The sequence below is a fragment of the Lucilia sericata genome, unplaced genomic scaffold (genome assembly GCF_015586225.1).
Source record: "Lucilia sericata isolate MDLA Ls3-8-SP2 unplaced genomic scaffold, ASM1558622v1 Contig000915F_arrow, whole genome shotgun sequence".
In the NCBI taxonomy this organism is placed as follows: domain Eukaryota; kingdom Metazoa; phylum Arthropoda; class Insecta; order Diptera; family Calliphoridae; genus Lucilia; species Lucilia sericata.
The window spans coordinates 27,995-42,115 of NW_023994902.1; the positions used below are offsets into that span (position 1 = coordinate 27,995).

General features: G+C 31.7%; 1 protein-coding gene across 1 annotated transcript in view; it reads right to left on the minus strand.

Annotated features, from left to right (window-relative positions):
• Positions 1–516: 516 nt before the first annotated feature.
• Positions 517–14,121, minus strand: part of LOC119609028 (transcriptional activator cubitus interruptus) — a 30,997-nt gene continuing 17,392 nt past the window's right edge. Inside the window, exons 2-6 of the mRNA XM_037963701.1 lie at positions 6,943–7,349; positions 6,140–6,840; positions 5,552–6,079; positions 5,259–5,423; positions 517–5,185 (exon numbers count right to left, since the gene is read on the minus strand). Of these exons, the coding sequence (XP_037819629.1) occupies positions 2,552–5,185; positions 5,259–5,423; positions 5,552–6,079; positions 6,140–6,840; positions 6,943–7,349 (4,435 nt within the window). The 3' untranslated portion in view covers positions 517–2,551. The remainder of the gene's footprint in view (positions 5,186–5,258; positions 5,424–5,551; positions 6,080–6,139; positions 6,841–6,942; positions 7,350–14,121) is intronic.

Sequence of the window (14,121 nt, forward strand, 5' to 3'; positions counted from 1 at the left end):
TATTGCTTTTTTAACTACCATGTACGTTTTTTGTTGATTTCAAATCTGGCAAGCCTATATGGGAGGTATATGAAACAATTGTGTGGTGATTTTTATGAAATTATATCGCATAGTTTTTGTGAAAATTGTATTAGAATGTGTTAAAAAAGCTAAATTTTTTCGGAGTTTTTTTTAAATTTTGATTCATAACTCTTTCCGGTGTAAACCGATTTTACTCATTTTCAAAACCAAACTGCCTAGGACAATAGTGAATCTTTTGGCCGAATTTCATTCATTTATTTAGCATCGTTTTTACGTGAGCGTGTTTTACACAGACAGACGGACGGACATAGCTAATTCGACTCAGAATTTGATAAGGAGCCGGAATACTTTGTTGGGTGTCAGATGAATATTTCTTGGTGATACACACGGAATGACAAACTAATATATACCCTCTATCACCACTGATGGTGGTGGAGGGCATAAAAATAACTCAATTAATATTTAAAATTTTGCATGTATTTTTATTATATTGGAAGACATTTATTAAATACAATGTTACGAAAATAATAAAAATTTTATTTATGGAATCACTAAAAATATAATGTAAAAAAATTAAAAATAATAATTACGTTGGAGTATATGAATTTAAATGGTAGTATGATGAAAAATACTTAACATTAGCAATATTATATAATTACTTATGGAAGCACGTTCATAAAAAAATATTTAAAATATATATCTTAACAGTAGCATTTGAATATAATTTTATACGCAGTAAAAGTAAATATTTGTACCTCTGAGAACCTTGTTGAACGAGGTTTGGGTGGGTTGAATTTTTATTTGATCATCATATACATGTAAAACGATCATATAATCTAACAATTTGTATATAGTAAGTCGTTAAGTAAATGCTAAACAGTTATATTAAAATAATACATACTAAAAAATAAATAATTCTAATAACAGAAATGAAGGCATATTAAACGCACCTGTATATACATACTTTAAGAAAAATGTATATTTTAAAATCTTTTTCATAAAAAATTTGAGTTCTTTAATTTATTTCAGTTCTTTCCTCAATTATCTCTATAAATATGAGAAATATATTTAAAATTTCATCACAATATAAAACCTTTTACAGAAAGTCGTTTAATTTATCTTTGAAATTATATTTGTATATATTTTAATGTTTAAGTATCTAAATATAATAATGAATAAAATATATTATTTAACGTACAGAAGTCATGCCATTGTATGTGCCATTGTACGCATTCAGAATGGTATAAGTTTTGCAAAAATAGGATTAAAAATAAACTAATTTTGTCATTTTATTTCATTCAGAGATTACTATATACGGAAAAAATATATCTCATTCTTTATATCTCAATTTATTTATATAAAATTTTATCATAATACTAGTGCTTATAAGTTAGTTATGGACGTTTAAATGTTTTTTTCTGATATTAAACTTTGTATGGGACCAAATGAGGTCCGATCAATTTGAAAATCGGCAGTATTATTTATGATTATATTTTTATGGATTTTTGATGAAATAGTATTATAATTTGTGATATTTGCGGGTCCGGTTGTGTGGCGGCTAGGTTTAATAATGGACTGATTTTAACAGCCTTCGTCTTTGCTGCAACCAAAAGATCATACGTTGAATTTTGTTGAATTGTCATAAAAAAGCAAAAATTTAAAGGGTGTTTATTTTGTCAATCATGGTTTTTTTAGTGGAATTGCCCATATGCATTTTTTGACTTTCAATGTAATTGAAATATGTAATTATATCTACAAATGTACAAGATTACATGTGTAGAAATTAAAGTCAATATTTATTAAGTATGTTTTTCAATTGGGAAATTACGTCAAAAATATATAAATGCAAAAAATCTGTGGAATTCTAAAGTTAAGAAATAATTTCCAGATTCGAATATGTGAATTTTCTTCACTTGAATTCATGTTTATTTATGTTATTTTTTTTTAATTCGCTAAATTTTATGAGTCAGCATTCTCTGGTGTAGATCTTTGTACGTAAAATAGATGTATGTATAACTATGTAAGTGACAGTGCTTTTAAATTTAAATTGCCACCAGAACAAGAGAATAAAGTAAAAGGCAACTGCGACTTTTTTCGGTGACAATATACAAATTTTTAAATTATAAAGTTTTGTTTCTTTTATAAATAAATTGCTTACAAAATAATAATAATAATAAAACTAAATGATAAAAAATTATTGGAAAACTTTGTACTAAAATAAACCTTAAAAAATGTATGTACTATTTTCCACTCTCAATGTATGTTATACAACTTTGTACTTACAAAAGACATGGTCCCAAGTATGGGCAACAGGAAAACTATAGTAATTATTTATTAAATGGCAATGATTTTGTTACCTAAGCTGATAGACTTTTCGCTATTACTTTTTATCTTTCCGTAACAGCATTCAGAGATTAAAGATTTTTTGAAATAGCGTAACTTTATTCTCAGTTACGCTATTCCAAACTTATTAAGTGTATAAATATGAATGGTGCAAGTATACCTAAATGGGGGAAGATGTTGTACTGGACTACTGAATCATTTGTAAATAACGATTTTCTTCAAGTAGAGAGCTAAGTGATGTGGTCATATCATTAATGACCATGTTTGGAGATGGATGGGTAGAACTTGTAACATCTTGTTGGTGTTGTGGATGGACTGGTTGTAGGCGATTGGTATTTGGCACTGAAGGCATGACAAATTCACCACTTGGAGAATTTTGATTTGGATTTTTCTTAGTTTGTAACCAACTTTGACAGTTTTGTACGTATTCCAAGGTGCGTTGATAGGCATCGGTGCACATATTACTGCTGCTTGTCGTTGTATTATTGTTTTTGGCGCTGTTATTGTTATTGTAGCATGCTGCTGCTGGTGGCATGTACTGGTTAAATGGCAATTGATTTTGTGAATAACTGATATCCATGTTATGGTTACATGACCCTGAAGATGGTTTGACTGTCGCTGGTGACATTTGGGATTGGGTGATATCTTGACATTGTATTTCGTTATGCACCGTTGTGTTTCTGGGTGGCGCAGGTTTTGTGTGGGATGTTGGCTGAGTTTGAGTCGAAGCATTGCCGAAATAGTTGGATTTTATTGTATTACTAGAAATGTCTGGTAAACTGGTCATTGAACTATCAGCGGGAGCTGTGATATTTTGAGTAAATGTTGAGTTCACTTCCTGAATTGGTTTTGTTGTTGGCTGTTGAGAACAGAAATAATTATTAGTCTTTATACCTTGGCCATTTGCGTTTTCAGCATGTTCATGACAGTAATCGTAATAAACGGGATATTGGCGACGTTGAGTATCTACTTGAGAGCGCTGATCGTAATTTCGCTGAGAATAGGGACTTCCTAAGGCAGACATGGTATGGCCAGATTGGGGCGACATAACCTGAGTAATTGTTGATGGACTCTCTGGGCTGTTGGGATAAATATTAGGCGAAGACATGGGCGGATGACAAATAACTTGTGCAGACTCTTTGCCTGAGTTGTTGTTGATGTTATTACTTGTCTTGTCTGCTACTTGATTTAGGTATTGCAACATTTCATCGGGTAATACAAGTTTATTTTCAATAAGTTCATCCTCCTCTACCTCATCAAGGTTGACTTTTTCATTGGGATGGTGATCCAAAGAAGTTTCTGTAGTTTCTTTGCAGACCTCTTCTAAGGCAATACTGTTTGGTGTGTTTGGTTTTTTCGTGTTATTTAAGCCCACATTTTTGAAAGAACTCGTTAATGCTGATGGCGATGGTAAGAGACGTTCATACGATTGTCGTACAGGTTCCGAAAGTCGTCGCCCAGAAGCTTTGTTATTGTTTTGCTCACTATTTTGTTGCGGTATATGGCTTCCGATTTGCGTCATGGCTAGAACGTTTGGAATCGAAAAACGTCCACTTTCGTGAGGATGCTTTAAACAAGCCGAAGACGAAGAAGATGTCTGTAAACGCTGCAAATGTGTGGAAATTAAATGTGAAGATGGAGGTGGGGGCAGACTTGGGTTATTTGTTGTGTTAAACGCACTTCCCAAGCATGAGTTATTGCCACCACAAATTGAATTTGCACTAATTCTATTGGTTCCATTACCAAGCGCTGCAACAGGGGAACATACTCCTCCCGTTACGTTGGACATTTGGCTTGAGCGGCGGGAACATCCGGGTGAAATTGGATCGTACAATGATCCAGCATTGTACGAGCATGGACGCATCGTCGAAATTGACGACAATTGGGAACATTGACTACTACGTCTACTCTGCATACTACAATAATATGTGCTAGCATTTGAATTCTGACTATCTCGTCGCAAATTAGCTTGCATTATTGAACCACCATAATTGCTGATCATAGTGTTTGTGTTAGAGTATAAGCGTGTTTGCAAATCGGTCAAGTTAGTCGATGAAGGATTCTTCGTGTCGGTATGTTTTGCTGGGGGTAGTCTAACCGTGCCTGGTTCCATTTTTAATTCCGTAATGCGCTGATTTAGGTCACCAATACCAATATTGCGATTGATTTCGGGTATATTAGATAAAGCAGGCGCATTAAGATTAATACCTTTGGCTTGTAAGCGCGATCGAAAACGCTGACGCATAGTTCCCGCAGATATCGTGGATGATCCACCACCACTTGTCACCATGCTATTATTGGGGCTATTGCTAATACTGACCATAGCCCTTAGAACTATGGGCAAATCTGCAGCATCTACATCATCATCATAAAGCCATGATTCATCGTCGTTTGCTGGCATGTTTCCATAATCATCGTGATTACTATACGTTCCCATAACATCACCCATCTCACTTCCTGGCCCCATGCGAATACCACTACCAGGTTTGAACTGCATTTGATTATGAGCTGCCTGGTTGCCTGCGGTTTGCGAAATGGTCGGACTATGTACTGATAACTGTGGTGGTGAATTCGCTTCTGATTCAGACTTAATGCTGGGACTTGATAAGCTAGTTGCTTTATTCGAACGATATTCATCAGGAGAGTCTACTTTACCCACACCATTACCAGCGCCTCCGGAATTATCGTTGTCATGAATAGAGCCCTTGTGTTTCTTGTTGGCATAGAATTCGGCACCATGTACGGTCTTTACATGTTTTCTGAGAGAACTAGGATCAGTGTAACGTTTAATACATCCAGGCGCTTTGCAAACGTATGGCTTCTGCAAGTAAAAACAATCATATTTATGAACTAAATGTAAACAAACTAGGAGGAATTAATGTTAGCCAATTTACCTCATTGCTGTGTGTGCGATTCTGATGTTTAGCTCTATCGCTAGCATTGCTAAAAGCCTTACTACATCCTGGATATTCGCAAGTGTACGGCTTTTCACCGGTGTGCGAACGCAAATGGGTTTTTAAATTTTCCAACCGAGAATACGCTTTGCAACATCCTTCGAACTGTAATAAATCAAAAGGAGAATAATACAATAAATACATGTTGTCATTGTGGTTCATTCATATTACAGGGACTGCGACTTGTAATCTACTAAATTTGAGTACCTGCATGTACGTTGTTTTTTACCTACCGTGCATTTATGTGGTTTTTCTCCTGTATGACGACGCATATGTACCACAAGCATGTACTGAGCTTTAAATGGTTTTTCACCGCGTGAACAATCTTCCCAACGGCAGACGAATGCCTTTTTGTTGCTTTGTATGTGATCGTTATTTATGTGCTTTACTAACTCGTCCTGCGTCATAAATTCAATACCACAATCTTGCCAGTGACAATTGGTCTCGATGAAATCTCCTGGTTCATCTTTTATGTCAGTCGTATCCACGGTGGCACAGTCATAATCGCTGTGTGGCGTAGTAGTAGTGGGTGGTCCACATTGCACATGATTATTGTTGCTGTGGTGGTGTTGCGTTTTCGTAGAGGTAGTAGTTGGCGTAGCAGAATTACTAGATGTAGTGATTTTATTAGGACGCTGCTGTCTTCGAGCAGTTGCCGAATTAGCAGAAGCACTATCCGCTTCCTGTTGAGTGATATCGTTATGCGAGGTGGAAGAGGGCTGTTCACCCTTAGAACGTTCCGTACATACTTCTTCATAATGCTATATAGTAATAAGAAAAATTAATCAATCTCATTACAAGATAAAATTCGGGCTATTTACCATTTGTTTAGTGGTACTATTAATCATATTGTTTTGATTGCTATTTACGCTAGCGGCATGGGTATTTGTGTGTCCATTCAACGGGGGATGGAAAGGAGAATTGTTGGCACTGACATTGCTAGGGTTTCCGTTGGCGGCGGTTGCCGCATTATAAGCAGCTGCAGCAGCAACAGCTGATTGCAAAGTATGTACATGACCCATGGAGATCATGTTAGCAGCTGCTGCTTGGTGTGTAGGAAGTGGGTGCAGAAGTCCAGCACTAGCTCTGAGCAAATGGGCTTGCAATTGTTGTATATGCGGTGACATAGCACTATGCATTGGGCTCATGGCGCCAGCTGATAAATGACCATAAGAGCCGCTAGCAGCGCTACTAGCACGCGAACCATTCATTATGGTGGCCAAGGAATTGGGTGAAAAACGAATCATTGAATTAATATCGAATGAATCTGAATAGGGAGAGGATGAAAGAGCCCTTTTGCGGCTAATGCTTGCTCTTATACTGCCCGTACGTGACGAACTGAGTCTGGCATTGTCAATACTAAAGTGAAAATCAGTGCTAGCTAGGGAATTAGCTGCCGCAGCAGCTGCTGCTGCAGGATGCAATTCACCTAAGGAACCAACGCCTCGAGCACCCAAATAATCTCCAGAATTAAGTCCCAAGCCAGTTAAGTGAAACGCTGTGGCACAATTGGAGTAAGGATCTGAAAATTAAAATTTTTCAATTGTATTTTAAGTATATTTATTTTTTTATATATTTCTCTGAAAATCTCTTTCAAGGTTTACCATAATTTTTAAATACTAACCGTGAAACGAAGAAGTGGGACTTACACGCTGCAAAGAATATAAATGCTCAATATAACCTGGAATTCGATAGGCTGGATGGAATTCATGGGCTTGAGAAGCAACAGGATGTGGTGGAGGTGGTGGTGCATGTAAACCAGCATGATTGGCATGGTGATGTACCGCATGACCAAGATGTGTATTATGTGCGGTCATCATAGGACTCTGACTATTGGCATTTTGTACAGGCGGTGCATTACTATCATTTTCTGAGGTATGTGTTCCATTTGTCCCAATTGCTGACACACAGTCTATACCATTTCCACTATTAGTACCATTTAATGTAGCTTGTTGGGTTGGTGGTGGTAATACAGTTGCAGCAGCAACGGCTGCTGCTCTTCGAGATGCCAAATATTGTAAATCTGAATATCTAAAATAGAAAATATTTCGATATTTAGGTATATTATTGTTTAAGTATATTATTTCTTCATTTATTATAACTGAGCCTTATAAGTAATATAAAGTTATAAAAATCTACTACAACAATAATTATAATAAGTAGCAATTAAAACAAATGAGAGTTTTTATTTACCATTGTCGAATCTTATATACCCTTCACCATAGTCTATATAAAAAAGTTAAATTTTATAAAATTTTTCCCGACTTTACCACTATTTTAGCAATGACGAAACAAGAAAACAACAATATCTGCGTTATTTATGGACGGATTTTGCTGATTTTAAATAGGAAACTTCTCGAAGTCATGATTGACAGAATTTTTTTAAATTTGAATCTCGAAGATATCTGGGGTCTTCATAAAATTTGTTTCAACAGACACACAGACGGACATGGCTTAATCAACCTATAAGGATCCAGAATATATATACTATACAGGGTCGGAAAATTACAAACTTATATATACCCTTCGCACGAAGGTGAAGGGTATAAAAAGGTACATACATATTATAATATAGAAAAAGTAAATACAAATGGATAATGTATACTTCTTAAATATTTAAATACAAGTTACAATGCCAAAAAACGAAAAAAACTAGGTATTTGAAACAGTACAGTTAAAAAAATAAGACACCGTTATGACATACACGATTTTTGAAAACGACTTCTTACTCAATTTGGATTCGAATGTAAATATAACATACAAATGTGGTAGCTAATATTAATCTCAAAACTTCAAAGATGCCATACATATTTCGAATTCAAATTGAATTGTTATTCCTAAAACAATAAAGAGTTTAAATGAAATATACAAGCAATGATTATTGGTTGTTAAAATTTCATTTAAAACAGAAACTCATAAAAAATATATTAATATTTTTCTTAAAAAACAACGAATAAAAAAGTAGTAAAGGAAACTACATGTGTATCATCTGAATCTGCTACATTAGACTATAAAAACTAAAATGAATGACAAGCTAACTGCGTCATGGTTTTCTTAATAATTATTAGTTTGTATAATACAGAAATGATAATTCAAGCTTGGTTTTTATTAGGAACTTGCGAATAATTAACAGAACATTTGCGTTTGACAGCGATAGTAGGAAACATTTGAAATAAGTATTATGAAAAAATAAAAACCAATTGTGTTACAAACGGGTTAATAAACTTTTTAAAAAGAGAATAAATAAGCAGAAAACATAAATTTTATATATAATCGTTAAGAGTTAGTACGTGCTTCGGATTCGATTTAGAGTTTTCACAGAAAAAAATTAAATGGTTGGTCGCATAATATGCATATTAATATCTGCATTTATATACATACATGTTCATTAGGTTGGCGCATAAAAACCATGATTTTTTTGGTGATAAAAGAAAATTTTCATTATTAATCAATTAGTTAAATATTGACAAATTATTATTACAGAAGATTATATATATGGGGAATTTCGTGTCAAGTGACCCAACTTTAAAAATCGATGTCTTCAGATTTGGATACAATTTGCACCAAGGTTAGTACTATGGGCTAATAGGCCAGACGCAAACTTTCAGCTCTATCGATCAAGAACTGCTGGAGTCAGATGGGATAGGACATTTTGGTTATACAGGGTAACTTTTCACCTATTGGTCCTAGCAAAAATTGTCCAAAGGAGTTCAGATAGCTATTCTTAATTCATTCATTTTTACTTTTTATATATGTATATATTCCTCTCGCACCCCACTAAGTACACGCAGAGAAAAAACATGTTTCGGCATTGTTAGGACAACTATTCTATGTTTTTTTGTAACAATATTTTGTTGTCATAACCAAACACTTGTTATTTTTATTGAATTTCATCAATATTTTAGTTACTGTAATTACTTATATATTTATGACAATTATAAATTTGAGAATGATTCTCTGAAAAATAATTATTTTTACAACAAATAAATAATGATAACTATGTAAACATATTACATATATTATTTAGAACTATTTAAACTATCAAACAACCATTAAATAGTAGGTTTTTATATGTTTACCCATGTAAGATATAAGCAAAATACGTTTACTATTAAAAATATTTTGGTATTGCCATTTTTATATCAGTTTATGTATGGTTTATCTGTACTAGATCGGATTAAATAAAGTGTTTAACAAATTATTGAGAAAAATAAATAATATCTAAAAATTTTATCGTAGACAACATTATAAAATTTAAAAGAAATATAAAATACATAAAATATGGTACATTAAAAAATTAGTAATTAAATTCGGCTCTGCCGAATTTTTAAATACCCTCCACCTGCAAACTACTTTTTATTAAAACCCAATATAAATATGTTATAAATGGTTAAAGTTATAGGGCCGAATTTATAATTTATACCAAAGAAAAAAATTTTACTTAAGTATTGAAATACATACTAAGTACCAAAGTACTTTATTTCCCTTATGGAGAACTGTAAAACCCGGCATATGATTTGTTTCCTTAATTAAGATACTATTTATCATTTTGTAACTTCTTAATGCATGTATGTATGTAACTAATTTTGATTAGGCCGATGCTGCCGATAATTTATATGGGAAATATGACCAATAATGGACCAATTCGAAAAAAAAAATAATCAAAATGATTTATCTATACACAGAACATACTCATGTCCAGTTTAATAATAAATTATGTTGCACTAAGTGGTTTTCAGAAGCGAACCTTATATGGGAGCTAGTTATGGACCGATTCTGAAAAAATTCCCTATATATGGATATATATATATATATATATATATATATATATATATATATATATATATATATATATATATATATATATATATATATATATATATATATATATATATATATATATATATATATATATTTTTTTTAGGTAGTCTGAAATTTTTTCTCATAATTTTTTACGTTGTGAACCGATTTTGCTGATTTTCAATCCCAAACTGCTTAGGAAAACAATGAATATTCTCAGTGAATTTGGTTGATGTCATTTGCTTAGTTTTACCGTGAGCGTGTTTTAACCAGGCAGACGGACATAGCTAAATCGTTTGGTGTTGAAAATCAGCAAAATCGGTTCACAATGTAAAAAGTTATGAGTAAACATTTCAGACTACCTAAAAAAAATTAAGTTTTTTTCCCTAATTCTTGAGTAGTTTTCTCAGAAACTACCAAAGATAATTCGACAAATTTTGTCACAGATTATTTTTTCCATCTATAGATTAATTATGTTTAAAATTATACATAATACAAAATTTCCAATAGCCCCCATACAAAGGTACATATTCCCGGAAATTAATTTATCGTTAATAACTTCCTCAAATATATCGGTATCAACACAAAATTTTGTACATATTGACAATTTATAAACAGGAATCAAAACTATGGACTTGGTTCTCCATAAGGGAAATAAAGTACTTTAGTACTTAATATGTATTTTAATACTTAAGTAAAATTTATTTCTTTGGTATAAATTATAAATTCGGCCCTATAACTTTAACCATTTATAACATATTTATATTGGGTTTTAATAAAAAGTAGTTTGCAGGTGGAGGGTATTTAAGATTCGGCAGAGCCAAATATAGCATTCTAACTTCTTTTAATTAGTTTATGTCCAAACTTAGCAAAAATTGGAATGCTGTCAAATAATTCATATTAAATTTTATAGATAAAATTTCGAAAAAACACAGCAATTGTTGAGTTAAAAAATATTTTATTTTTGATAGATTTCAAAATGGGCCTTTTTTTGCTTAAAAGAAAGCTTATACAATTTCTTTGAAGGGCTTTATAGTCCCATTATGGGATGCGAGTGGGATATATGTATATAAAAAAAATAGGCTATTCTATTTTTAAAAAATTGGACGGACTAGAAGGGGACAAAAAGGGTATAAAATGGATAAAAAAACGTGCAAAAGTAGTTCTTTTGAGCGAAAAAACTGATTATTTTTTATATTTAAGCATAAATATTTTCGATAAATCTCTCTAAAGTGTCAGAAATATGTTTTGGTAAAGTGCCGTTGCGAAAATTTGACCAAAAAGGGACAAAAAATAGGGCAACGAAAAAAAGGGGCAATTTTTTTAAGAGTGATTTTTTTGTTTTGAAGTCAAAATATTATAGATTATGATTTTTATAGCCTCAGAAATGTGTTTATTTCAAAAGCCCGCCCTTAGATTGGAAAACAGGTAAAAAAGGGAATTCTGTATTTTCTGTATAAAATATTCTATGAACATAAGATCTTAAATAGTAGGGAATTAAAACTAAACAGGCAAAAAGCGTTAATTATGTGTGGGAAAGGTATTATACGTTTGTGCTGATGTTTGTAACACACAAAAATATTGGTCCTACACCCACCTTAAATTATACCGATCGACTCAGAATCTTTCTGAGTCATCTAGCCCCCATACAACCCTACCCCCCGAAAAGGGCTCTTGAGTTCATAATTATGTTAAATATTGTAGTATCTCTACAAAAATCGGCAAAACTTAGTTCTATATATGTATGTATGTATGTTTGTATGTATGTATGTATGTATGTATGTATGTATGTATGTATGTATGTATGTATGTATGTATGTATGTATGTATGTATGTATGTATGTATGTATGTATGTATGTATGTATGTATGTATGTATGTATGTATGTATGTATGTATGTATGTATGTATGTATGTATGTATGTATGTATGTATGTATGTATGTATGTATGTATGTATGTAGTATGTATGTATGTATGTATGTATGTATGTATATATGTATGTATGTATGTATGTATGTATGTATGTATGTATGTATGTATGTATGTATGTATGTATGTATGTATGTATGTATGTATGTATGTATGTATGTATGTATGTATGTATGTATGTATGTATGTATGTATGTACATGAATGTATGTATGTACATGAATGGGTAAATATTAATGTGTTTACTTCTTTGTCCATATGTTTTAATACATAATTAAGATACATCTGTTGTACATGCGTAAATACAGCAACCGAAAAATTGTATTGTTTATTTATGTAAATATTTGTGTCATTGTTTTCATTTGTGTCATGAATTTATATATTGAACTTTAACAATGGCTTGTTTTTACAATTTTGTTATATGTACAAAGTTTCTTTCATTGAAAATCAAGTAAGAATAAAAAAATATAAACTTTATTGTCATATTGCTTATACAGATGTTTTTCTTGATTTCCTTTAACTGAAATTTTTTAATTGCTTTTAATAGAAAATCTAGTTATCTATCATCGAATATATGTACACATGTATATATATAAGTAACAAAGAAAGTTTACATAAGTATCTCAAAATATGCAAAAATAATGTTTTTTCCACAGATATAAAAACATTCTAACAGAAAAATAATAAATGAAGAAAGGAGTGTTATACTCGGCTATGCTGAATCTCATATAAAAAACATCAAAGCTTTTGTAAATTTAAAGTTTATTTCTGAAGGCGGTACCCATACATATACTTAGGTTTTTATAAATCGATCGTATCGGCAGTTACTCATTTATTAGATTTATTTTATATATCGATAATAATATAATAAACATCAAGAACATAATTTTCGGAGATGGGCTTTTCATCGGAGTTGAGTCAGTTGTGGACCGAACTCTACAGAATTTTTAAAAATAATTACGATCTTAGAGTATATAATAACAAAAAGGGTTGTAGAATGGATCGATTCTTTTAAAGATCGGTGGAGATTGTGTATTGTATTACAAACAGTGTTCATTTTTAAAATTTTGTAAAATTTTAAAAATTAACACAAAAAACTAGTTTATCATTTTCCAAGATTATTATTGTTTATTTAGACAAAAATTCTTCATTGCAATTTTTAATATCTTATTTCAATTTTCAGAGAAATTAAAATAAATCAACACAACTCGTATAAGTAGAATGAATTCAAGAACAAAAATTCTAATAAACAAATACAGTAATAAGTAATAAAAAATTCCAGACAGCAACAGATTTATAAAATTTGGCTCTGTAATTATGAACCCCAGTGTATGCACAAGTCAGTATTCTTTATTTCGCAGAAGGCTAAAATAAGAAGAATTTTAGTGGCAAACGCAAATTAATGCATTGTGTCTGCTTTTTTATTGCTGTTTCTTATACTTTCGTGTTTTTTATTTTTTTAACTTTTTCATCAGTTTAAATTCTCTATCTTGCATTTTAAAAATAAGGATTTCAACGGCCCTTCTAGCAGTGAGTATATGATTTAATAAAGTCATTTTATAATATTGTTGCTGCTGTATCGATGATTCTTTGTTCGTTTGTTTATATGTTTATTCTGCAATCAGAGTTGGTTTCAGTTGTTGTTTTTGTTATTTTGTTGCTGAATTTTGTTTGTTGCAGCAATGGAAGTAAGCGGACGGAGTCTAAGGTTTTAATTTACTTACTCTGAAGGCAGCTGTGTTGGTGTAAAGGAGTAATACGTATATATGTATGTACATACCATGTAGTTTTGCTCGGAAACAATGCATCCCTTTTATCAGAGAAATATTTACATACATACACATATTTAAAAAAATATATGAGAAAACTCATTTTAAGCCATTTTTTCTTTATTATACCTTCGAAAGTAGTTAAGTGTACAATATATGTATGTACTATGTGTTTACATGTTCAGTAACTAGTTTAGTTATAGTTAAAATCCAAAGTTCAAAATAGCTATTAGAACTGCAGGGTATCTATTAGGGATGCCAATCGGGACTGTATTTTAAAAATACTGGTATTCGGGATTTTATGG